The 26341-nt window shown below is 46.1% G+C and overlaps 1 protein-coding gene across 1 annotated transcript; it reads left to right on the top strand.

Annotated features, from left to right (window-relative positions):
* The first annotated feature begins 350 nt into the window (after positions 1-350).
* Positions 351-26109, top strand: TNFRSF10D (TNF receptor superfamily member 10d). Its single transcript, XM_030816978.1, has 9 exons — positions 351-597; positions 9359-9464; positions 15812-15925; positions 17290-17401; positions 18433-18683; positions 19262-19293; positions 19720-19905; positions 25521-25593; positions 25778-26109. The coding sequence occupies exons 1-9, from the start codon at positions 448-450 to the stop codon at positions 25909-25911; spliced, it is 1158 nt and encodes a 385-aa protein (XP_030672838.1). The 5' UTR covers positions 351-447; the 3' UTR covers positions 25912-26109.
* Positions 26110-26341: the final 232 nt, after the last annotated feature.

Below are 26341 nucleotides of genomic sequence, written 5' to 3'. Positions count from 1 at the left end.
AGCAGGCTCAGGACGGGCCTCCAGTGCCGCCTCTGAACCTCACTACCCAGACTACAGCAGCGCAGTGGGAAGCACCTCAGCTCCTTCCGCTTCTGCTGGCTACAGCCCGGACAGGACCCGGAATCAAACCACAGGCCCTGGGTCACCAATGCCGGCAAGAACTGGTTCCTCTCCGTCCATGCACCCACCCACACAACCCATGCCTTCCCAGAGGTGCTGGGGGAGGCCATGCCCCTTTTCTGAGTGCCTGGAAGTGACTGCGGGAAGGGAGTACAAGTGACCACGCCTTTTTCCGGGGTATAAAGGCGGAGGAGCACCTTCGATTCTGGCAGTGTAGCTGCGAGAACCTTTCCACGCGCACGAACTACGGGGAGGATTTCTGATTGATTTTGGCGCTTTCGACCCGAACTTCAGGGGGGCGAAGGGCCTCCACCTTCCTCCCTTCTCATGGGACTTTGGGGACAAAGCGCCCCGACCGCCTCGAGCGCTCGAGCAGGGCGCTATCCAGGAGCCAGGACGGCGTCGGGAACCAGACCATGGCTCCTGGACCCCAAGACCCTTAAGTTCGTCGTCTTCATCGTCGCAGTTCTGCTGCCGGTGAGTCTCCGCCACGGTCCCTGGCTGGGGAAGAGCGCATTTGGCGCTGGGAGTGGGCAGGGAGAGAGGGGGACACGGTGGGGATGCTTGGCCCGGGTCGCCTGCGGCCGGTCATGTCTGGGCAGGACGAACTCGCCGTCGGAGTCAGGGGAAGAGCGGGGTGCCGGGCTGGGCAGGAGCGACCGGGCCGCGAGGGAGCAGAGCGCGCGCTCCCCCTGACTGTCTCGTGCGGCGAGGACCGCACTGAGCTGCCGCAGAGGAAGTTCCAGAATCAGCGGAAGGAGCGAGTCCAGATGGAAACCCCAGAGTGAACCTCAGGAAGCCACAGAGCGTTTGCCTCTTCCTTTCGTTCGTTCGTTCGTTCGTTAATAACATTAACCCAGGCAGGGCGCAGTGGCTCGAGCCTGTAATCCCAGCACGTTGGGAGGCCCAGGCGGGCGGATCACCTGAGGTCAGGAGTTGGAGACCAGCCTGGCCAACATGGTGAAACCCCGCCTCTACTAAAAATACAAAAATTAGCCGGACGTGGTGGCGGGCGCCTGTAATCCCAGCTACTCAGGAGGCTGAGGCAGGAGGAGAATCGCTTGAACCCGGGAGGCGGAGGTTGCAGTGAGCCGAGATCGCGCCATCGCACTCCATCCTGGTGGACAAGAGGGAGACTCCGTCTCAAAAAAAAAAAAAAAAAAAAAAAAGAGAAAAAGAAAAAGTTAGCCGGGCGTGGCAGCGTGCGCCTGTAGTCCGCGCTAACTCGGGAGGCTGGGGCAGGAGAATCGCTTGAACCCGGGAGGCAGAGGTTGCGGAGATTGCACCACTGCACTCCAGCCTGGGCAACAGAACGAGACTCTGTGTTAACAACAACAAGAACAACAAAAAATTAACCCTATGTTTGCATTGTTAAACGTGTTCCTTGGAGATCAGTTTGACAAACAGCTGGTGAAAAAGCTTTCCAACGCTGTTTTTTGCAACTTTCATTTCCTGTAGAGCCCTGAAAGTGGCAGGAAGCGGTTAACAAAGCTGCTTGCAGTCAGTGTCTTCCACTGCCACCCGTGTGTCCCCTCTGTATCCCATAGGCAGGATCGCGGTGTGGCCCCTTTTTTCGGCATAGAAGGTGTAAAGTTATCGTTGTGAGTTGGCTTTGGAAACTGAGATTGGTAGTGGGGTGCACAATAAGGACATAAAAATAAAACGTGCAGACTGCCAGGACTTTTTCAGAGTGGCTGACGTTTCTGCCCACAGTGCTTTCTAAGGTTCCTTACATAATACCAAAAAAACAAAAGGGGGAGGATAAAACAAGATTACAGGAACCATGAGTCTCCATGTTTTCTTTCAACGAAGTAATACTAAATTCAGAACAGCAGTGACATTTTCACCTCTCAAAAATTACACAACTGACTTCTACAATAGTCTATAGTGGGTGGACCTACCTGAGGCAGCTAGAAGAATGGCTGTGTCAGGACAGTGGCCCTGAAGAGAGAATGTGTGGATGACCTGTGTAGACAAGGCCAGCAACCTGAATTTCACAGTTTTGTGAATGTGAACTCTATGTGTCCCAAAGGAGGCTTTGATCCCTCCATCAGTCTTGTCTTATTAAATGCATTTCAATGCACAATTGCTTTTTAAAATTTTGGAGCTAACACAAATCACATTAGATGTTTTATGGCAGTACATTCAGATTGATCTTTTAAACAAGGGTATTGTGTTTTACTGCATGGGTAAGCCACAGGTTAATTCACTGTTGCCATCTAGGGGCAACTGGTTATATCCCATCCCAATGGGATATAACCCAAAGCAAATTTGCCTTTGCTAATTCCAACAGCATTGTACTAAATACCTTTGTACGTATCGTGTGTCCACATATCCATGTGCACCAGCTTATTGGGCAACTCCACAGAAGTAGAATTTTACCTTTACTTCCGTGTGATAAATGATTTCAGAAGTTTCTTTAGATGTTCACAAATTTTCTTCCAAAAGACCATTGAACTCAGCTTACACTCACACCTAGTCCACATATGTGCCTGTGTCCCTACATCCTTGCTACACTTAACTTTCATTCGTTGCTAGTCTAGGAAGTAAAACGTGATTCATCACATTGTTATGTATTTTCATTCCTTCATGGTATTAGGAATTTTCAAGGATACAGGAGTTTTGGTAGTGGGAGTAGATGACCGGGGGATCCAGATGAGACAGCAGGGGAGGGTGGCAGGGAAGACTGAATTCCCAGCTGTGAACTCGGAGAACCATGGTCAGCTGGGGCCAGTCCCTGCCACCCGCCATGCCTGTAAATGGAGATAAGGTCTCCATCTTCAGGCTGTCAGAAGGACATCAGATGAGCCTGGAGCTGAGCTCAGTTCCTGACCCCAGGTCTTGGCTCTGTCAACGTTGGACTGGTCCAATCTGTATGACAGGTGCTTCCACCCTGCCCCTCTCTTTATCAAAGTAGGAATCGAAAAGATCAAACGGCTCAGAATCTTGGACTCTGAGGCTCTCACGGACTCCTGAGATTGGAGGCTGGGAACAGCTGGGCCCTGCTGTGCTTCCCCTCCAGCTCTGTGACACTGGTGTGGCCCCAGCTCTTGCCTTTAAAGTCAAGAGGAGATAAAAATCTTCAGCCCCGCTGTGTAAACCTCAGAGGGCTGTGTTACCAGGTGTGGGAGGATGAATCACATCCTCAGGGCTGGTGTCAGTCACCCTGGACTGGATCCCTAGGGCACATGTCCTCCACCCAGCAGAGGCTGCACCTGTTCCTACCTGCACCTCCATACCGGGCTCCCTGAGCTTGGGGCAGAAGTTTCTGAAGACTGGGGTGGAGCACCATGCGGAGGGGCTATCGAGGAACAGAGGAGCCAGAGTTCAAGTGAGGACAGCGATGGCACTGCAGGGCCACAGCCTGGTTTACCTGCCACGCTTCCAGTTGTGCTTCTGGTGGGCACCCGGCCCGGGTTGGAGTTTGAAGATGAGCAGGAAAGGTCTCCATCCAGGTGGCTGCAGATGGCTGCTCACCTAGCCCCTACTGAGAGGCCACGGTCCCAGTTCTGGTCCTCTGTCCTGTATCCAGGAGTGGCAGGGCAGCAAGGCTCTAGCTTCCAGGTTGGGGATGGGGACAGTGGGGACAGTGCCATACCCCGAGCCTGTGCTGTTGGGCAGCTGGTATCCTGCTCCCAGCCAGAGACTGTACATCTTCATGTAGTGGATTTTCCTAACAACCTGGGGACATGAGGGTGGGTTGTTTTCCCTCTTTTACAAGTGGCAAAATGAGATTCAGGAGCAATGTCTCCAGCATTTTTGTCCTCACCTTCTGTATAATAGCAGCCATATTTGGGCCTCTGAAGGGCTAGAATTCTCTGAGTAGCTGCTTCTCTGATCTCTGTCCTGCACTTGGCCTCTGGGAGCTCCTATGGGACCTCAGCAGAGTCCACAGGGCACTTCGGGGTCTCCTCCCCATGCCACAGTCTGGAGCCTGTCGTTAGGCAGTAAGCTGAGGCCCCCACTGTGCTCACCTCATGGGCTTGGGGGGAAAGTGATTCACCCAGGAAATAGACAGTGAGCCCTTTATTGTCTTTGGAGTCTGCTGGAGCCAGGGAGGACAGACAAACCCCATGTGAATCCTGCTTCCTGGAGCCCACAGTGTGGTGGGTGAGGTGACACCAGGAATAATATAACTAATAGGAGGTAGCATGAGGGAGGCCTGAGATCTCACCACCCTTGCCTCCCCCTCCTCCAGAGAGGCCGTGTTGGTGCAAGGCCACAGAATGTGGTATTGTTGGCCTGGAGGATGGTGTTTGGTTAGAGTCACCATTGAGAGTCACAGAGGGAAGCGAAGCTCCCCTTTGGGGCTTTTTTTTTGGCTGGACCTGAGAATTAAATTGACATAAGACAGGTACACAGGAGAAAAGCACATACGATTTCTTTTTTTTTGAGATGGAGTCTTGTTCTGTTGCCCAGGCTGGAGTGCAGTGGTGCAATCTCGGCTCACTGCAACCTCCGCCTCCCAGATTCAAGTGATTCTCCTGCTTCAGCCTCCTGAGTACCTGGGATTACAGGTGCCCACTGTTGCGCCCGGCTAATTTTTGTATTTTTAGTAGAGACAGGGTTTTGCCATGTTGTCCAGGCTGGTCTCGAAGTTGAGCTCAAGTGATATGCCCGTCTCGGCCTTCCAAAATGCTGGGATTACAGGCGTGTGCCACCATGCCCAGCCGACACACACTTTTATTTAGTGCAAGTTTTACCTGGCATAGAAGAAGCAGTGAGAGTCAGTTACTTATATATTGAATTAGACCAAGTAACTTGTGAAGAAGCAAGTAAATATGTGGAGTCTAAAAAGATGAGTGGTTCTATTCTAACAAGGTCTGCACAGTACTCTCTTGGCCTCGACTTCTCATCCTTAAAAATAAGGAGATTGTCCTATGCTTCCCTGGGGACTTTCATCTCCTGCTTTTAGGAAACACAAAAGAGGTCAAAGCAACTTCTTGTACCTGCTGTTTTTCAGTAGCCTTTAATTCATAATAGTCAATGGGCCAGGGTGGGTGGGCAGGTGCGATGGCTCACATCTATATTCCTGCCCAGGTGGGTGGATCCTTAGAGCCCAGGAGTTCAAGAGCAGCCTGGGAAACATAGCAAAATGCTGTCTCAAAAACAAAAACCAAAATAAAACAAAAAACCAAAAACCACACACACACACACAGAAAATCATGTCGTGTGAAGGAATCCAAGCAGAATGCATACCACATGATTCCTCATCTTATTAAAATACAACTAATCTATTGGGACAAAAAGCAGAAGCAGCATTGCTGGGGACATAGGAGCAAAGCAGAAGAGAGGATTACATTGAAAAATGAAGAAACACTGCAGGACGGTAGACATGTCATTATCTTATCGTGGCGACAGCTCCACAGTGTATACATACATCTCAACCTACCAAACTACATGCTTCAAAAATGTACACCTTGTTTCATATCCATTATACCACAATAAATGTATTTTTTAAAAACCTTCAATAGAATATAAACACTTGAGTGTATACTGTATTCCCTATAGCACTTGCACATAGATCATGGAAATATGTATGCATAAAAAGTCAGTACCCAATTAAAATGGAATTCTAAAAGGTAATTAACATTACAATGTGCAGGGGAAAAAGGAGTAAAAAAATTAGACTAGACAACCATAGTTTAAATGGTAAACTTATAAGTTTATTTTGACTATCAATTATTGCACTAACTGTAAATCCACTGGGCACTACAGTTCAAAGATAAAAAGGGTTTGAAGGGCTGAAAAAAACAAGACTCAGCTATATCTTGTCTATATGAGATGGGCCTTAAAAGGAAGACACAGATGCTGTCTGTGGAAAGCAAGTAGATGGAAAAAGATACGCCATGCAGAGTATAAGGCTAAGAAAACTGCCGTGGCTATTCTCAGTATCACATGAAGTTGATTTTGTTAGCGGTGGACGAGATTCGAGTTACCCTACGTTGAAGGCGGCCAATCCGTACGGGTCCACAGCACCTTCAGCTCTTTGCCTCCTGAGAAGAAAGAATTGGACTGAGGGGCATAAGGCAGAAGGAGAGACGGAGGCAAGTTTCAGAGCAGGAGTGAAAGTTTATTAAAAAGCTTTAGAACAGGAAGGAAAGGAAGGAACGGAAAGAAAAGAAGGAAAGTACAACTTGGAAGATGGCCGAGCAGGTGACTTGAGAACAGTGCACAGCCGGACTGCCTGAGTTGGGGTTTTATAGGTTGGCATACTTCCAGGATCCTGCCTTACTTCTCCCCACTCCTGAAATCTTACTGGGAAGCTGCTGATCAGTTTCAGGTGTTTTCTACGTATTAGGAAACTGCCTTTTACTGGCATCGGCTGTAACCAGTTCTTACTTTAGAGACATAGTTATCAACCACCTGATGGTCGCCCAACACTGCTGGTGTCAGAAGCGGGGAGCCCTCTCCTGTCCTGCTCATACGTGACTAGCTGCCTACTGTAACAATTTTAGGATATAGAATATTATGGGAGCTCAAAAGGGACCCTTGTCGTTAAAAAGGTTAATTCTTCAAGGAGTATAATAATAATCACAAATTGTATATGCCTAGTAATACAGCTTCAAAACACATGATGCAAAAATAGAATGAAAAAGAGATTAAATCAGCTGTTTCTCTGTAATTGATAGAACAATCAGATGAAAACCCTGGTAAAGTGGCAAGCAATTTGCACACTATCAACCACCTTGATTTAATATTTAAAGAGCAGGAGTGGAACATCCACTGAACACTTATTCCTTTCTATGCTCCTGATACTTTCACCAAGATAGACCAGGTTCTGGGATATAAAACACGCGATATGACCCTAAACTCAGTGAAACGAGACTGGAAAGCAGTAACAGTATCCATAGGGAATTCTAAAATTTGGTTATTGAACAATACACTTCTAAAAAATCTGTGGTTCAGAGAAGAAATCAAAAGGGAAGGTAAAATGTTTCAAAATAAATAATAATATAACATCAAAACTGGTGGGAAATGGCTAACAGTGCTCGGGGTGAAATAATACAGCTTTCAATGTTTCTATTAAAAAATCGGGGGTTGGGGAGATGGGGAGTTACTCCTGAAGGGTATGCAGTTCCTTTCTGGAGTGATGAAAATATTCTAAGATTGATTATAGTGATGATTGCATAGCTATGAGTATATTAAAAACTGCTGAAATGTAGACTAAATGGGTGAATTATGTGAATAATCATAATTACTAATTATGTGAATTGTGTCTCATTAAAGCTGTCAAAAAAAGAAAAAAATGTGAAATTTATGGCCTGAATATCTACATTAATCAATCATAAAATATAAGCATAAATTTAAACCAAAGTAACAAGGAGGAACATAAATCAAGGAAATAGAATAGAAACCACAAAAAGAAGTGACAAAACGGACTGTGTGTGGTGGCTTACGCCTGTAATCCCAGTACTTTGGGAGGCCCAGGCAGGCAGAACGCTTGAGCTCAGGAGTTAGACCAGCCTGGGCAACGTGGTGAAACCCCAGCTGTACAAAATACACAAATATTAGCTAGGCATTGGGGCACACTCCTGTCTGTGGTCCCGGCCACTTGGGGACGAGGTTGGAGGACCACTTGAGCCCGGGAGGCAGAGGTTGTAGTGAGCAGAGATTACGCCACTGCACTCCAACCTGGATGACAGAGGGAGATTCCGTCTCCAAAAAAGAAAAAAAAAAAAAAAGAGTTGAGAAAATGAATAGTTGGTCTTGAAAAGGAGTAAGAGTGTGAAAGCAGAGAAGGGAGACAGAGACATCGCCTGAACCTAGAGGGACCCCAGCCCGAGAAGGAAGGATTTGGGAAACGTGTGTTAGCTTCACTGTCACCAACTGCTAGGCAGGCTTTGATGTGGAAGAAAGCTACATTTTGTTTTGTTGAGATCCAGGCAGTTGAACAGAGCCCAAGGTAAGTATCTTGTATTGTAACCATTTTGTTTTTGCTCAGGAGCAAGATTATATTAAATTTAATTAAATGTAAGTTTACAATTAAATTAATTTTGTACTTTTACACACTCCCAACTTTAAAAGTTACAAAAACTATGCAAAAAAATTTGAAAAATAGCTGTTGGCATGATGAAAGCTATTATTGAATTCTTAAGTGTGTACTTTCTACAAACAAGGAAATTAACATCAACACATTACCACTATCTAATACGCAGACTCTATTCCGATTCTCCAGTTGTCTTCTCTTCGTCATTTATGACACAGAGATCATGGCCATAATCCCTGAATTGCTATTTTATCTTTTTCTGTCACTCTTTGATATTTAGTGGGAACAGCTTGTCAAGGTCCTTTGTGAAGCAGAAATTACTTAATGTTTGATGCTATATCCTGACTTTCTTTAAGGTTATATTATAACCCTCATTTGTAAAAATGTGTATTTTTATGTGTGTGTCTGTGTGTGTGCGAGAGAGAGAGAATATTCACCCACTGGTCAATTAAAAACTTGGTCAAACTAAATATATTAGATGCTATTTCTGCTTGAAGGGCTCATTTTTTTTTTTTTGGTTTTTTTTTTTTTTTGAGACAGAGTCTCGCTCTTTTGCCCAGGCTGGAGTGCAGTGGAAGCTCCGCTGCTGGGTTCACGCCATTCTCCTGCCTCAGCCTCCCAAGTAGGTGGGATTACAGGGCCCACCACCACGCCCAGCTAATTTTTTGTATTTTTAGTAGAGACGGGGTTTCATTGTGTTAGCCAGGATGGTCTCAATCTCTTGACCTCACGATCTGCCCCCTTTGGCCTCCCAAAGTGCTGTGATTATAGGCGTGAGCCACCGCACCTGTCCTTTTGTATTCTTATAAAATCTTTCCTTGCCAACTACAGTGATGTCTTCCTGTTACCCAACTTACTTGGCAGACTGAGGCAGGAGGATCACTTGAGGCCAGAAGTTGCAGGCTGTGGTAGACTATGATCACACCTGTGAATAGACACTGCATTCTAGCCTGGGCAACATAGCAAGACTCTATCAAAAAAAATCAACTCTTCTGCTCACATTTTCTGGGGTAAAGATATTTTATGTTATAATATGAGAAAAGGATACAGAGGTGTTTTTCTTTGTAGAAATTAGCTGCCTAACAGGCCAAGGGACAAACACTGATGCAAAAGAATGAAAGTTTGGAACGGGAAAAAAGTCCAAGCTCTGATGGGTTTTGTCACTTGGGGTGAAGGGTATGTGAGACGGAGCCTGGGAGAGGTGGGGTCTGGAAGCCACTTACGCCCATCTCTGCCTTGTCCCCACAGGTCCAGGTTGACTCTGCCACCATCCGCCGGCAGGACGAAGTTCCCCAGCAGACAGTGATCCCACAGCAACAGAGGCGTAGCTTGAAGGAGGAGGAATGCCCAGCAGGTGCACTCTTATTTTTAAAAATCAGTTTATTTTTAATTGAGAGATAAACGTTGTATATATTCATGTTGTACACCATGATGTTTCGAAATATGTACGCATTGTGAAATGGCCAAATCAAGCTAATTCACATACTTATCATGTATTTGTTGTAAGAACACTTTAAAGTCTACTCAGCAATTTTCAGCTGTATAGATACAGAGCCCTGGGATAAGCCCTCTTTGCCCTCCTCACCTGTGGGTTCTGTAGCCATCCTCATCTGTGGGTTTTGCATCCGTGGTTGCAACCAACACAGATCAAAAATATGTGGAAAAAATAATGAAAATGATAACATGTCAATAAAAGTAGATAAAAAGCAATGCAGTATAGCACTTATTTACATAGCATGTCTATTGCATTAGGTATTACAAGTAACCTCGAAATGATTTAAAGCATATGTACCTGGGGTATATGCAATACTATCCCAATTTGTATCAGGGACTTGAGTAAGTGCAGAGTTTGTTCCATGGAATATATTCCCTGTGAATAGAAGGCAGGACTGTACAACACATTGTTTTAATAACTGTAGTCACCATGTCACACAATAGATCTCTTGAATTTATTTCTCCCTGTCTAACTGAAATTTTGTATCCTTTGACCAGCATCTCTCCAACCCACTGTGCAAATGCAGCGCTGGTAATCACCATTCTACTCTCCACCTCTATGAGATCAATTTTTTTTTTTTTTTTTTTTTTGAGACGGAGTCTCGCTCTGTCGCCCAGGCTGGAGTGCAGTGGCGCAGTCTTGGCTCACTGCAAGCTCCGCCTCCCGGGTTCACGCCATTCTCCTGCCTCAGCCTCTCCGAGTAGCTGGGACTATAGGCGCCCGCCACCACGCCCGGCTAACTTTTTTTGTATTTTTTAGTAGAGACGGGGTTTCACCGTGGTCTCGATCTCCTAACCTCGTGATTCGCCCGCCTCGGCCTCCCAAAGTGCTGGGATTAAAAGCGTGAGCCACCGCGCCCGGCCGGCCACTTCTATGTCTCCTTTTTAGAAGTGTCTCTTCGGGTCCCTTGCCCATGCGCCCTTTTTAATTGGATTATTTGATTGCATGATATTGAGATGTTTGAGTTCCTGTGTATTTTGGATATTAACCAAAATCTTGGATCTTTTGGATATTGATCTCTCATCCTGTATGTTGTCTTGTCACTCTGTTCATTGTTTCCTTTGTTGTGCAAAACCTTTCTAGTCTGATATAATCTCATCTGTCTATTTTTGCTTTTGTTGCCTGTGCTTTTGGGGTCATAGCCAAGAAATCATTGCCCACACCAACATCATGAAGATTTTCCCCTGTTTTCTTGTAGTAGTTTTACAATTTCAGGGCTTATGTTTAATCTTTAGTCCATGTTGAGTTAATTTTTACATATGATGTGAGATAAGGGTCTTATTTCATTCTTCTGCAGGTCAGTATCTACTTTTCCTCTATACCATTTATTGAAGAGGCCGTCCTTTCCCCATTTTGTGTTCTTGGTATCTTTGTCACAGTCAGTCGACTGTAAATGCATTGATTTATATCTGGGTTCACTATTTCATTCCATCAGTTTATCTTCGTTTATGCCATTACTATTCAGTTTTGATTACTATACCTTTGTAATATATTTAAAAATCAGGTAGTATGATGCCTCCATCTTTGTTCTTTTTGTTTGTTTTGCTTAAGATCACTTTGGCTATTTGAGGTCTTTTGTGGTTCCATACACATTTTATAATTATTTTCTCTATTTTGGTAAAATAAGTCATTGGAATTTTAATAGGCATTGCATTGAATCTGTAGCTCACTTTGGGTCATATGGACAATTAAGCAATACTGAGTTTTCTAATCCATGAATATGTACTGTCTTTCCATTTATTTTTGTTACTTTCCATTTCTTTCATCAATATTTTACAGTTTTCAGATGTTTCACCTCTGTCAAATTTATTTAAAAGAGTTGCTGCCTTGACATCCATTTTTAGGCCCAATATAAGTTGTTTAAAAGCCAATCATACCACAGCATCTTTTGCCCAATTAATAATTCCTTTCCCTGTTCAATTGTTTTTGATCTAGCACATTTGTTCATCATCTCCCTGACCCCAAACCCAACACATCCCACAGCAGCTGACTACAATAAAACCTAATGGTTCACACCACAGCAGTGTGAACCTTCTTTGTAGGTGTTCTCTTCCACAATCCCTGTGGGAAAGCGTAGGGTATAATGCCCATGGATCTCTATAAAGGCGTAGTCCCATGGGTCCTCTCTCTCTGTCTCTTGCTCCCCACACACTGGTTAGTGTCCTTGGACTGGATTGCTCCCCACTTCCCATAAGTGCTGCAAAGTGTGCTATCCTCTCTGGAGTCTGTAAGTAATACACCACTTCTGTGTTTCCTGTGTTTTGTTGTGTTGCTTCCTCTGTGTTTTCCCTAATTGACACATCTGAACCTAACATCGTTCTCCATCTTGGCTCTCTTAAAGAGTGGCTATCTCCTAAAGAGTAGAGATAACTTAAAACTTGGCATAGGTCAGACAAGAGCCACCAGGTCTTCTGCTAGTAAAAGTAACTGTCTTGTGGAAGGGACACGTACAAGATGAACACCTAATTAGGCATTAGACAGTCCACTGGGACAAATAAATTTCCTGTGAACATCCATGATGAAATCTCCTGGATCCCTCCCAGGCAAGGCTAGAATTTATAGCCACTCTATAGAGAGAAACCTCAAGACCAAATTAGAAAAAAATACAGCTACCACCTCGGTTGAATTTATTCCTAAGCATTTTTTTGTAGCTATTATAAATGGGATTTTTCAGATAGTTTCTTGTTAGTGTATAAAAACACTACTGAATTTGTAAGTTGAGTTCATGTCTAACTGTATTTTACACTGATAACAATTTATCTTTGATCTCATAAAAAAACTTGACACCTTTTCTTCCCCTATCTTATTTTATGTTTGTGATGTCATTATTTACATCTTTTTATGTTGTGTATTCCTTAACAAATTGTATTAACTATCATTTAAAAAATACTTTGGTCTTTTAACTTTTATACTAATGGTATAAGTAATTTGTACACTATTATGATTGTATTAGAATATTCTGAACTTGACCATGTATTTACTTTAACCACCTAGTTTTATATTTTCACATGGTGTGGTGTATCTAGTTAGTGTTCTGTTCTTTCAGATTGAATAACTCTCTTTAGCATTTCTTGTAAGGCAATAAATGCTAAAGATGAACTCCCCAGGGTTTTGTTGTTGTTGTTGTTGTTGTTGTTTTTTGTCCGATAAAGTCTTTACTGCTCTGTATTTCTAAAGGACAGGCTTGCCAGGTGTAGTATTCTTGGTTGGCAAGGATTTTTTCCTTTCTATACTTTGTATGATTCCACTCTCTCCTGGCCTGTAGGTTTTCTGCTGAGAAGCCTTCAATAGTTTTGTAGGGGTTCCTTTGTACATTGCTTTTCTCTTCCTGGTTTCAAAATTCTCTTTGCCTTTGATATTTGGGAATTTGTTTAAGACGTGTCTTGGTGAAGAGCTCTTCATATTTATCTGTTTGGGGTTTTTTGGGCTTCAAGAATGTGGATGTCCATTCCCATCCTGATTTGGGATATTTTCTTTAATTATTTCTTTAATTACACTTTCTGTTCCTTTCACTTTCTCTGATGCTCCTTGGACCACCATAATGCATATACTGTTTTGCTTCACGGTAACCATTGGTACTGTTGGCTTTTTTCCCCTCTTTTTCTTTTTTTTTTTTTTTTTTTTTGAGACGGAGTCTCACTCTGTTGCCCAGGCTGGAGTGCAGTGGCACAATCTCGGCTCACTGCAAGCTCCGCCTCCCGGGTTCACGCCATTCTCTTGCCTCAGCCTCTCCGAGTAGCTGGGACTACAGGCGTCCCCCACCACGCCCGGCCAATTTTTTTTTGTATTTTTAGTAGAGACGGGGTTTCACCGTGGTCTCGATCTCCTGACCTCGTGATCCGCCCGCCTCGGCCTCCCAAAGTGCTGGGATTACAAGCGTGAGCCACCATGCCTGGCCTCTTCCCTCTTTTTCATTCTTTATTTTTTTTTTTTTTCCTGTGACTTGGTAATTTCAAATGATCTGTTTTCAAGCTCACTGATTCTTTCTTCCAATTAATCAACTCTGCTGTTGACATTCTCTGTCGAATTTTCTTAGTTCAGATATTGTGTTGTTTAATTTTAGAATTTCTTCTTGGTTCTTTATTAATGTTGTCTGTGTATATTAAACTACTCATTTTGTTCATGTACTGTTTTTCTGACATGACTTAGTTGCCTATCCATATTCTCTAGTAGCTGACTGAGCTTCTTTAAGATGAGTATTTTCAATTCTTTGTCAGGCTGTTGTAAATGTCTGTTCGTTTTGGGTTGGTTACTTGTACTTCATTTTGTTTCTTTGGTGCCGTCATGCTTCCCTGATTGCTCAGGAGCCTGTGGCAATGTGTTGGAATGTGCACTTTGAAGAGGCAGGGACTTATTCCAGTATTTACAGACTGGCTTTCTCAGGGAATGCCCTTCAGTCAGCCTGTACACAGATTCTGGGGCAGGCCATGTGGTGTGGTTCAAGGGTGGTTAGAGCCTGTATCCAGAGAGGTGACCTGAGGCCTGGCTCCATGGGGGCTGAAGTAGGCCTTGTACTTGCGTCTGCAGATGTCAGCCAGGTGCTGTGATGGGTCTCATCCTTGGGTCCACAGGGAAAGGCCTGGAGCCTGAGTTCATGGGGACTGACCTGGCACTAGGGCAGATCTGGAAGCTGAATCTGTGGAGGTAGGTCAGGATCCTGGGTCTGTAGTGCTAGCCCGAAGGCACAAGCTAAGACTGATATCTTAGCTTATCATGCCTTTATCATGCCCTTATCTCTGTGTGCTTCCAGACTTCTGTTTCCTGCACTTTCTGGTTCTTTATTCCATAGGGATACGCTGGATGATTTCTGTCAGTCAGGCACCATGCTAATGGGGATAATTATAAGAGGTTCTGCCCTCATGGAACCTTTTCTCTGAGATAGTATTAAGACACACAGATCAAAATAACAGTCAGAAATTCCTGATAGGAACCGTGAAGAATAATTAAGTGATGAGTGAGACAGAGATGAGGTTGGTGGGGCCTCTCGGGGATGGTGATTTTGGCCAGTCTCCAAAGTTGGACAGGGATAGTTGTGCAGAGAGCCAGAAATAGTGCTCCTGAGCAGTCTCCCCAGGAATGACAGCCCCAGGGTGCAGGGGCTGGGGGATACTGAGCAAAGATGGGGCCACCCTAGTGAGTGGACAGCAAACAGGTCAGGTGGACCAGCATGGGCAAATCACATGTAGACGAGGTTGGATTTTATTTTGTTATTTTATTTTATTGTTTAAAAAAAAAAAAACTAGACTGGGCGTAGCATGGTGGCTCACGCCTGTAACCCCAGCACTTTGGGAAGCCGAGGAGGGTGGATCACCTGAGGTCAGGAGTTCGAGACCCGCCTGGCCAATATGATGAAACACTGTGTCAACTAAGAATACAAAAAATTAGCTGGGCATGGTGATGGGTGCCTGTGATCCCAGCTACTCGGGAGGCTGAGGCAGGAGAATCGCTTGAACCTGGGAGGTGGAGGTTGCAGTGAGCCAAGATCGCACCATTGCACTCCAGCCTGGGTGACAAGAGTGAAACTCTGTCTCCAGAAAAATAAAAAAAAGATAAAATATTTCTGAGACAGAGTCTTGCTCTGTCACCGAGGCTGGAGTGCAGTGGCACAATCTCAGCTCACTGCAAGCTCCACCTTCCAGGTTCACGCCATTCTCCTGCCTCAGCCTCCCGAGTAGCTGGGATTACAGGCACCCGCCACCATGCCCGGCTAATTTTTTGTATTTTTAGTAGAGACAACAGGGTTTCACTGTGTTAGCCAGGATGGTCTTGATCTCCTGACCTCATGATCCGCCCGCCTTGGCCTCCCTAAGTGCTGGGATTACAGGCGTGAGCCACCGTGCCTGGCCAAAAAAAGATAAAATATTTCAAAGATTTATATTGATTACATATTGAAATGTAGTGTTTTGGATATTTTAGGTTAAAGAATAGATAGTTAAAATTAATTTGACCTCATTCTTTTTACTATTTTAATGTGGCTTTCATAGAATTTGAATTTTACGTGTGGTTTGCATTATATTTCTGTCAGCAGTGCCGGTCAAAGGTATGTAATAGTGTAATAGATGCAGAATTCATGACAAGACCAAGCCAAGAAGAGTAGATTTCTCTGTCTGGATTCCACTGAGGGCCAAAAGAGAAATTTGCCAGCCACTGTCAGCCTCTGGGAATTCTGTGCTGACTCATTCATTAGCTTTTCTCTCCCTTCCCAGGATCTCATAGATCAGAACATACTGGAGCCTGTAACCCATGCACAGAGGGTGTGGATTACACCATTGCTTCCAACAATTTGCCTTCTTGCCTCCTATGTACAGTTTGTAAATCAGGTACAGAATGTGTGGATCCCTTGCCCAGAGGTGGAGTGCGTAATGATGAGGTGGGAGCTGTATCCGATGTGAGTCGGGGAACCAAGTTCTAGCCCAAGTTGGTCGTCTTCATCATGCCCTGTTCCATGATTATGACTGATTGATTAAAAAAATATATAGAAATCTTTTTTTTCTTTTTCTTTTTTTTTAAAGACAGTTTTGCTCTTGTTGCTGAGGCTTGAGGGCAATGGTGTGATCTTGGCTCACTGCAACCTCTGCCTCCCAGGTTTAGTGATTCTTCTACCTCAGCCTCCTAAGTAGCTGGGATTACAGGCATGCACCACCACGCCCAGCTAATTTTTTTTTTTTTTTTTTTTTTTTTTTTTTTTTTTGTGAGACGAGTCTCGTTCTGTCGTCCAGGCTGGAGTGTAGTGGCGCGATCTCGGCTCACTGCAAGCTCCGCCTCCTGAGTTCACGCCATTCTCCTGCCTCAGCCTCCTGAGTAGCTGTGACTACAGGTGCCCGCCACCACGCCCGGATAATTTTTTTTGTATTTTTAGTAGAGACAGGGTTTCACTGTGTTAGCCAGGATGGTCTCAATCTCCTGATCTCGTGATCCACCCACCTCAGCCCCCCAAAGTACTGGGATTACAGGCGTGAGCCACTGTGCCCAGCCAGTTTTTTGTATTTTTAGTAGAGACAGGGTTTCTACATTGTTGGCCAGGCTGGTCTCGAACTCTCGACCTCAGGTGATCTGCCTGCCTCAGCCTCCCAGAGTGCTGTGATTACAGGCGTGAGCCACTGCGCCTGGCCAAAATCTTTTCTGTAATGTATGCCACCTGGCTGGGAAATCTTCGAAACTATTGCCTGCAAGGGGGTGGGGGCATCATTACAGCATAGGGGAGGCCTAGCCCAGCAGACAAGGCTGGGTTCCAGCGGTGGCACACATCTGCTCCGGGGCCAGGCTCTCTCCTCCCGGGCTCTGTGCTCCTGACAGGTGCTCGGCCTCACTCAGCCTTCAGGTTCTCAGGCCCCTTCCTCTTCCCCAGCAAGGCCGGGGCTTTTGGGAAGTCCCCCAAGGGCTCCTCTCCTTGCAGAGTCTCTCAGGTGATGCCCTTGCACCTCCCTTGCTACTGACCATGCCATCGAAACAATGCTTTTCCCCTAATCTGATGTAATAAATTATGAATCATGCTCCTTTTGTATTGGTCCTTACGTACAGGGTGGGTGTCCTGTATGAGTCCCGAGTGTGCTGGTGCAGAAACCGGCCCTCAGAACTCCTTGGTGAACTGAGTTGAGCTGAGTGGAAGGGGATGGGGTGGTAAGGAAGGGTCGACAGACATGTCAGGGAAACACATTCCCAAAACCTTATGCTCTGTTGTCAGGTCAAACAAATAAGAGTTCCTGCACCACGACCAGAGACACCGTGTGTCAGTGTGAAAAAGGAAGCTTCCAGGATAAAAACTCCCCTGAGATGTGCCGGAAGTGTAGAACAGGGTGAGACAGCAGCCAGGGGCTCCCAACAGCTGAAAAGACCTGAGTCACCTGGTACCTCTATCTCTCCCCTGACCCCATGGATCCTCCAGCCCCATGAGGCATCCCTGAGCCTATAGGGTTTCCTGAGCCTGTGGTGGCCCCTCCTGGTCCATCTGCCTTTCCCCACCCCTAGCCCCTGCAGCAGCCCCTTCCCATACCCTCCCCAGCATGAGTCCCTTTGTTCAGGGTGAATTGTTCACTGGGCACAGGAGGTGACTTTCTAGGTGCCTTGAACCTTTTCAGAGGACCTAGGAAATGTGATTTCCTATTGAAATAAGAAGAAAACACTTGAATCCAGCGTGGCTTGTATTTGTCCTTATTCTAAGTTGATTTAAAAAATGTAATTTTTCATATTTTTTATACGGGCAGAGACCCATAAAGACAAAAGTGCCCGTAGCCCACAAAAGCCATAATAAGGCCATGGGTGGAGATCCCTTAAGTTCCCATGAGGACCTGAGCCCACCCAGCCAGTCTCAACCCTGGCCCCTGATTTCTCACTAAGTCCTTCTTTTTCCTATTTGGGTTTTAGGGGCAAAGAGTAACTTGCTCTTCTCTGGCCCTCCAGTGTTTGCTGTGATTGGGAGGAACCAGCAGCAGACAGGGTGGGGCAAGGGCTCACTTGTACTGTGTGTTAACTGGAGGAAGTGGCTCAGCTTGTGGCTACAGGGGCTTGTGATCTTCCCGGGAGTGCAGCTCCTCCTAATGCAGGCCTCCCCTGCAGCCCAGGGAAGCTCAGTGTGTGCCCAGCACAGAAGGCTCCTGGAGCTGCAGCTGTGACCCCAGAGCAGGGAGGCCGAGGGGCTGAAGTGTACATGCTCAGACCCTTCCCCACCTAAACAAGGGAGCATAGGGGGACCCTTTGCTGACACAAGGAGCCTGTCCTTCCCCTGATGTCTTTTCAGGGACATTGGGGAGGGAGGGTGACTCCTCTTTCATCCCACCTGGCCAGCTTTCCATCAGGCGTCCCCCTCTCCCTCCCTCTGTGTACCCAGGTGTCCCAGAGGGATGGTGAAGGTCAGTGATTGTATGCCCTGGAGTGACATCAACTGCAGTGCATCAGCTGCCAGTTCCACTGGGAAAACCCCAGCTGCGGAGAAGACACCAACTATCTACCAGGAGACGCCTGCCTCTACCAATCTCGCAGGCATCGGCATAGGGGCCTCAGTCATTCCAGTTGTGGCTGTGGTGTTCTGCATTTTATGTCGGAAGAAACTCATTTCTTACCTCAAAGGCATCTGCTCAGGTAGGTGCTGGCTGAGGGTGGGAGCGCTGGGCACTTTCTGCCCTGCCCCCTCCCGCAGCGTTCCTACAGACAGTAATCCCCGTCCCTGCCCCTGGTCCAAGCGTCTCCAGCCTGGCTCCATCTTCCTTCTTGTGATCACCCCATCCCCACGTCCCGTGTATCCCCCAGGACCCTGGTCTCATTAGTCCCTCTCTTGGGACTGGGGGACCCCTCATCTCCCAACCAAGTCCGGGAGGGCAGGGCCAGTTCCTCCCATCTTCAGGTCCAGCCAGGCAGGGGGCTGTCGGCTCCTCAACTGGGTGACAAGGGTCAGGATGAGAAGTGGTTGCGGGATTTATTCAGCCTTGGTCAGAGCAGAGCACAGAGATTTTCCACGTGTTTGTTTTTACTCTAGTTCCCCTTCTCATCCCCCTTCCTCAGGGTGTCCCCGAATTCCAAGGCCCTATTCCTGTCCCCAGCCCCAGGGTTCCTTGTCCAGTGTCCCTGCCCCCAGCCCAGCCCTGCGCCCCACCGCCCTCTGGGAGGGAGGTGCTGCATGGGCCCCTCCTCACCTGCTCAGGAGACTCCTTCTCTTCCAGGTGGTGGAGGAGGTCCCGAATGTGTGCACAGAGTGAGTTGGTTTCTCCAGAAACTGGGGGTGTCATGGGTTCAGGAACTGCTTCCCGTCCACTGCCGAGCCTGGGTGGGCACAATCCCTTGTCCTCATGGCTGCCCTGACTCTCTGACATGGCCTGGGGACTCTGGGCTGACTGTCGGGGACACATGGCCATTTTGAGCAGCACACAGACCGGAGGGCCGTGCTGCAGCCCTGTCCTTCCTGCTGCCTGGGTGACACCATCACTCCACAGCTGGCCCCATGGGGATGCGGTGACCACCTGACCCACCTCAGCAGGGTGTCTGTCCTGGATGTGCCAAGCCTCAGCTGCCTGGGGTGACCTCATTGGAAGGGGTTGGGGATAGCAGGTCCAGCTGTGTACTGGGGACCCTGAAGCTGAGCCCTGGGTGTGGACTTGAGTGGGCTCTTTGTCTTCCCAAGGTCCTTTTCCGGCGGCGTTCATGTCCTTCACAAGTTCCTGGGGCGGAGGACAATGCCCGCAACGAGACCCTGACTAGCAGATACTTGCAGCCCACTCAGGTCTCTGAGCAGGAAATCCAAGGTCAGGAGCTGGCAGAGCCAACAGGTGTGACTGTAGAGTCGCCAGAGGAGCCACAGCGTCTGCTGGTGAGTTGAGGAGGGACTGTGCCATGCCTGGCCTGCTGCCTGCACAGGACTTTGTAGACAGTGGGACATGGCAGTGCCTCCTCTTTCCTGGCCGGAGGTTACATGGAGCCTTTGGGAGACAGGGGACTGCAGGGGACGGAGCGGCTGCACTGAGGTGGTGACTGTGCCAGTCTGCAGGACGTCTGCTTCTTACTCCCTGTCCTGTCCTTGCTGTGTCCCCAGAGCCTGGAGCTCCACAGGCATAGAGTGAGTATCACAGGGTTCATTGAGGACTGAATAAGGCTGCACAGTATCCATCGTGTGCTCCTAATAGCACTCAGGGAGCCCTTGCTTGAAACAGCAGAAGTTTTAAATGTTCTTCAAAATTCTTACTACATTGAACATATTTCACAGTAAATCTTTGTCCGGATTTCTGATCAAGTATGTAAGGAGGCTTCTGGGAAGAAGTAGGATTTCTGAGTCAGTGCATAGAAGTGCTTTTATATTACAGAAACACATCCAGTTATTCACATCGATTCACCAGTTTTGATACGACATTGAGTAGGTGTGAAATCTGGACACATATTTTGTTTTTTTTTTTAAGGTTCGAAAGTTCTTTCCTTCAAGATAAGATAAGATGATCCTATCTAATTTCTTACGGACTTTTAAAGAATGATTTGGTTTGTAGCATACACCAGTGGAACGTAGGTGCCATTTATTTGTGATGCTGTGTGAAGTGAGGAACTCCGTGAATTGTTCTGAGTCACTGTCTCCTTCCTCCACGCCTATTTAGGAACTGATTCTCCTATTTTTCTCTGCTTTTGGCTCCTCTTTGATCACTTCTCAAATACTTATCTAGACAAGGATCACTTTCCACCCGTTTTTTTCCTTTCCTATAACTATATCCCATGTTTTCTTTTTTTAATGAAGAGAAGTATAAAAAGAGAAGAAAACAAACAAAAAATATCAACAATTACTCCATGCTGCTGAATCGCATTGCACCTTTGTTTTAATTTGTAGAAATGTGATCTTGCTGTGTTGCCCAGGCTGGTCTCAAACTCCTGGCCTTGAGTCATCCTCTCACCTTGGCCTCCCAAAGTGGTGGGATTACAGGCAAAAGCCACTGCACCTGGCCGCGCTGCACATTTTTTGAAAGTGGTAAATGCAGAGCCACACATCTGCCATGCTATAGAAAGGTGCTGAGTCATAGTGGTAGTCCCCTAACACTTCCTCCAGCCCCCAGCCCTTCTTCATTCAGGTGAATACAACAGATAATTTCTTGTGATTCTTTGTAGAAATCTTTATGCATATGCCATGTATATTCATACAAGCATGTGTACATTTTTGTTTACATTACAGGGATTATGTTATATATAATACACTGCCAAAGGAAACTTTTTGATTTTTTCTTTTTCCTTTTTCAAATTTATTTTGATTCAGGGGGTACATATGCCAGTTTGATGCTGAAATTTGGAGTATGAATGATTTTATCCAGGTTGTGGGCATAGTATCCAATATTTTTTCAACCCTTCCACCTCTCCCTCCCTCCCCTCCCTGGTAGTCCCCAGTGTCTATTGTTGCCATCTTTGTGGTCATAAGTACCTGATGTTTAGCTCCTACTTACAAATGGCAACATGCAGTATTTGGTTTTGCGTTCCTACATTAATTCACTTAGGATGATGGCCTCCAGCTTCATCCCTGTGGCTGCAAACAATATGATTTCATTCTTTTTTATGGCTGTGTGGTATCCTATGGTGTATATATGGCACATTTTCTTCATCCAATCCACTGTTGATGGGAACCTAGGTTGATTCCATGTCACTGCTATTATGGATAGTGGTGTCTTTTGGTAGAATGATTTGTTTTCCTTTTTTTTTGTTTTTTTTGAGAGGGAGTCTCACTCTGTCACCCAGGCTGGAGTGCAGTGGCGCGATCTTGGCTCACTGCAACCTCCGCCCCTCCGGGTTTAAGCAATTCTCTGCCTCAGCCTCCAGAGTAGCTGGGATTACAGACATGTGCCACCATACCCGGCTAATTTTTTGTATTTTTAGTAGAGACGGGGTTTCACCATCTTGGCCAGGCTGGTCTTGAATTCCTGACCTCGTGATCCACCCGCCTCGGCCTCCCAAGGTGCTGGGATTACAGGCGTGAGCCACCGCGCCCGGCAGATTTGTTTTCTTTTCTATACTCAGTGGTGGGTTTGCTGTGTTAAATAGGAGTTGTTTTAAAATTCTTTTAGAAATCTCCAAACTCCTTTTCATAGTGGCGGAATTTATATTCCCACCAAAAGTGTATAAATGATCCTTTTTCTTCATAGTCTCGCCTGCATTTACTGGCACTGGCTTTTTAATTATCGCCATTCTGACTATATGAGATGGTATCTCATTGTAGTTTTGATTTGCATTTCTCTGATGATTCATGCTGATGAGCATTTTTTCATATGTCTGTTGGCCACTTCTATGTCTTCTTTTGAGCTATGCGTGTTTATGTCTTTTGCCCATTTTTAATGGGGTTGTTTTCTGTGTGTTCATTTAAGTTGCATATAACTCCTGAATATTAGACCTTTGTCAGATGCATAGTTTGCAAATATTTTCTCCCATTCTGTAAGTTGTCTGTTTAGTCTGTTGATACTTTCTTTCTTTCTTTTCTTTTCTTTCTTTCTTTTTTTTTTGAGATAGACTCTCGCTCTGTCACCTAGGCTGGAGTTCAGTGGCATGATCTCGGCTCACTGCAACCTCCGCCTCCTGGGTTCAAGTGATTCTCCCTCCTCAGCCCCCCTAGTTGCTGGGATTGAAGGCACGCGCCACCATGCCCAGCTAATTTTTGTATTTTTAGTAGAGATGGGGTTTTGTCTTGTTGGTCAGGCTGGTCTTGAACTCCTAACCTCAGGTGATCTGCCTGCTTCGTCCTCTCAAAGTGCTGGGATTACAGGTGTGAGCCCCCGCACCCGGCCTGTTGAGAGTTTCTTCTGCTGTGCAGAAGGTCTTTAGTTCAATTAGATGCCACTTGACAATTTTTGTTTTTATTGCATTGCTTTTGAGGACTTAATCATAAATTCTTTGCCATGGCTGATGTCCAGAGGGGTGTTTTCTCGGTTTTCTTCTAGGATTCTTATAGTTCGTGGTCTTACCTTTAAACTTTTAACCCACCTTCAGTTAATTTGTGTATATGGTGAAAAGTAGGAGTCTAGTTTTCATTCTTCCGCATGTGGCTAGCCAAATATCCGAAGCATCTTCTGTTGAATGGGGAGTTGTATTATTCCATTTTCATACTGCTATGAAGAAATACTTGAGACTGGGTAATTTATAAAGAAAAAGAGGTTTAATGGACTCACAGTTCCACATGGCTGGGGAGGCCTCACAATCATGGCCTAAGGTGAAAGATGAGCAAAGGCACATCTTACATGGTGACAGGCAAGAGAGCGTGTGCAGGGGACTGCTCTTTATGAAACCATCAGCTCTTGTGAGTCTTATTCACTATCACAGGAACAGAACTGGAAAAACTAGTCCATGTGATTCAGGTACTTCCAATAATTTTTTCCAGTTCTGTGGAAAATGACATTGGTAATTTGATAGGAATAGTATGAAATCTGTAGATTGATTTTGGCAGTGTGCCCATTTTAGCCATATTAATTCTTCCAATCCATGAGCATGGAATGTTTTTCCATTTGTTCATGTTATCTATGATTTCTTTTAGCAGTGTTTTGTAATTGTCCTAGAGATCTTTCACATCCTTGGGTAGAGGTATTTCTAGGTAGTGTGTGTGTGTGTGTGTGTGTCTGTTGTAAATGGGACTGTGTTCTTGATTTGATCCTCAGCCTGAACATTATTGGTATATAGATATGCTACTGATTTTTTTTTTTCTTTTTGAGACAGAGTCTTGCTCTGTCACCCAGGCTGGAGTGCAGTGGTGCGATCTTGGCTCACTGCAACCTCTGCCTCCCAGGTTCAAGTGATTCTCCTGCCTTAGCCTCCTGAGACGCAGGGATTACAGGCGGGTGCCACCATGCCCGGCTAATTTTTTTTTTTTTTGAGACGGCGTCTCACTCTGTCGCCCAGGCTGGAGTGCAGTGGCGTGATCTCAGCTCACTGCAAGCTCCGCCTCCCAGGTTCATGCCATTCTCCTGCCTCAGCCTCCCGAAGCAGCTGGGACTACAGGCTAATTTTTTGTATTTTTAATAGAGACAGGGTTTCACCGTGTTACCCAGGATGGTCTCGGTCTCCTGACCTTGTGATCCGCCCGCCTCGGCCTCCCAAAGTACTGAGATTACAAGTGTGAGCCACCGCGCCTGGCTAGACCAGGCTAATTTTTGTATTCTTTTTTTTTTTGAGACGGAGTCTTGCTCTGTCGCCCAGGCTGGAGTGCAGTCGCGCAATCTCGGCTCACTGCAAGCTCCGCCTCCCAGATTCACGCCATTCTCCTGCCTCAGCCTCTCCGAGTAGCTGGAACTACAGGCGCCCGCCACCACGGTGCCTGGCTAATTTTTTGTATTTTTTTTTTTTTTAGTAGAGGCGGGGTTTCACCGTTGTCTCGATCTCCTGACCCCGTGATCCGCCCGCCTCGGCCTCCCAAAGTGCTGGGATTACAAGCGTGAGCCACCGCGCCCAGCCAATTTTTGTACTCTTTAGTAGAGACGGGATTTCACCATGTTGGTCATGCTGCTTTTGAACTCCTGACATTGTGATCCACCCGCCTCGGCCTCCCAAAGTGTTGGGATTACAGGTGTGAGCCACCGCACCTGGCCTGTATCTGCTATGTTTTTAACATTCCTCCAGACATACATTTCTATTTCAATATTGTAGTTTCATTCCTAGGGATTTTAAATGACATTGAAAATAATGATTTTTGTGTCTGCCCTCTTCCAAGAGTCTTGCCTCATTTTAATTTTCCATCTTGTTGCCTAGGCCAGACCTTTCAGAACCATGTTCAGCTGTGCTTAGGGAAGGCAGGTGTTTGGGTCCTGATTTGAATTCTGGGGAAGACCTCCAAAGTGTCACCCTTAGCAATGGGGTTCATTTTTGGTTTCATATAGAAATTCTCATCATGAAGAATGCAGCCTACTATTCTAAAAGGTTTTGAAAAAAATCAGAATTGGTGTTTAATTTTACCAAATGTCTTTCCGGCCTCCATAGAGACTGATGTTTTATTTAACTACACTATTAATATGGTACAGTATTGATGATCAAAGATCATTTACAGTCTTGGGATAAATCATTTTGTTAGGTTTTCCTGGGTGCTCTCATATATAGTCTTCTGCCGAGACTCTGCTGGTAAGAATTCTGGAAGGAAGTCGTCATTTCCTGTGAGGGTGGGTGGGAGTTGATTAGATGGGGCAGAAGGGGACTTTCTGGGGCGTGGCAATGTTCTATGTCTTGATCAGGGGATAATTACACAGGCGTATACAGTAGTCAAAGTTGGGCCAAACACTTACAAAGTGACACTGCATGTCACTTATGTCTCAATGAGCCACCAGCACACAGAGCCCAAGAGCTGTGCAGGACCAGAGGTTTGTCTCCATCTCCATGGAGACCCGAGAGGGGAAGCGCTGCAGGTCTCTTGCTGGCTGGTGGTCGGGGTCAGTACTGGACTGCAGGACTCCTGACTCTGACCAGAGCACTCCCCACCGTGTGTTACAGGAACAGGCAGAAGCTGAAGGGTGTCAGAGGAGGAGGCTGCTGGTTCCAATGAATGATGCTGACCCCAATGAGAGTAAGTGTTTTGTTCCTTGAGACGCAGCAGGAGGGCAGGGAATAGGGACAATGTCCTAACTGCTGTCCCTATAGCTGAGAGGGCTCTTCTGGAGCATTCACTGCTGGAAGCAGGGGGTCCTATGTCGATCCTGTGCTGATTGTCCTTGGAGTATCAAGACCCTAAATCTCTTCTCTCTTCTCAGTCAGCACATTGCTGGATGCCTCGGCAACACTGGAAGAAGGACATGCAAAGGAAACAATTCAGGACCAATTGGTGGGCTCCGAAAAGCTCTTTTATGAAGAAGATGAGGCAGGCTCTGCTACGTCCTGCCTGTGAAAGAATCTCTTCAGGAAACCAGAGCTTCCCTCATTTACCTTTTCTCCTACAAAGGGAAGCAGCCTGGAAGAAACAGTCCATTACTTGACCCATGCCTCAACAAACTCTACTATCCAATATGGGCAGCTTACCAAAGGTCCTAGAACTTTGTCAACACACTTGGAGTAATTTTTATGAGATACTGCGTGTGATAAGCAATCGGGAGAAATTTATATCAGATTCTTGGCGGCGTAGATTTATACGATTGTGTATTAAGGGTAGTCTTAGGCCACGTGCGGTGGCTCATGCCTGTAATCCCAGCACTTTGGAAGGCTGAGGCAGGTGGATTGCTTGAGCTCAGGAGTTCAAGACCAGCCTGGTCAACACAGTGAAACTCCGTCTCAATTTAAAAAGAAAAAAGTGGTTTTAGGATGTCATTCTTTTCAGTTCT

This window comes from Nomascus leucogenys, chromosome 8, assembly GCF_006542625.1.
Source record: "Nomascus leucogenys isolate Asia chromosome 8, Asia_NLE_v1, whole genome shotgun sequence".
NCBI classification, from domain to species: Eukaryota; Metazoa; Chordata; class Mammalia; order Primates; family Hylobatidae; genus Nomascus; species Nomascus leucogenys.
The sequence above is the reverse complement of the archived record's forward strand: the minus strand, read 5'-3'. Positions and strand labels throughout refer to the sequence as shown.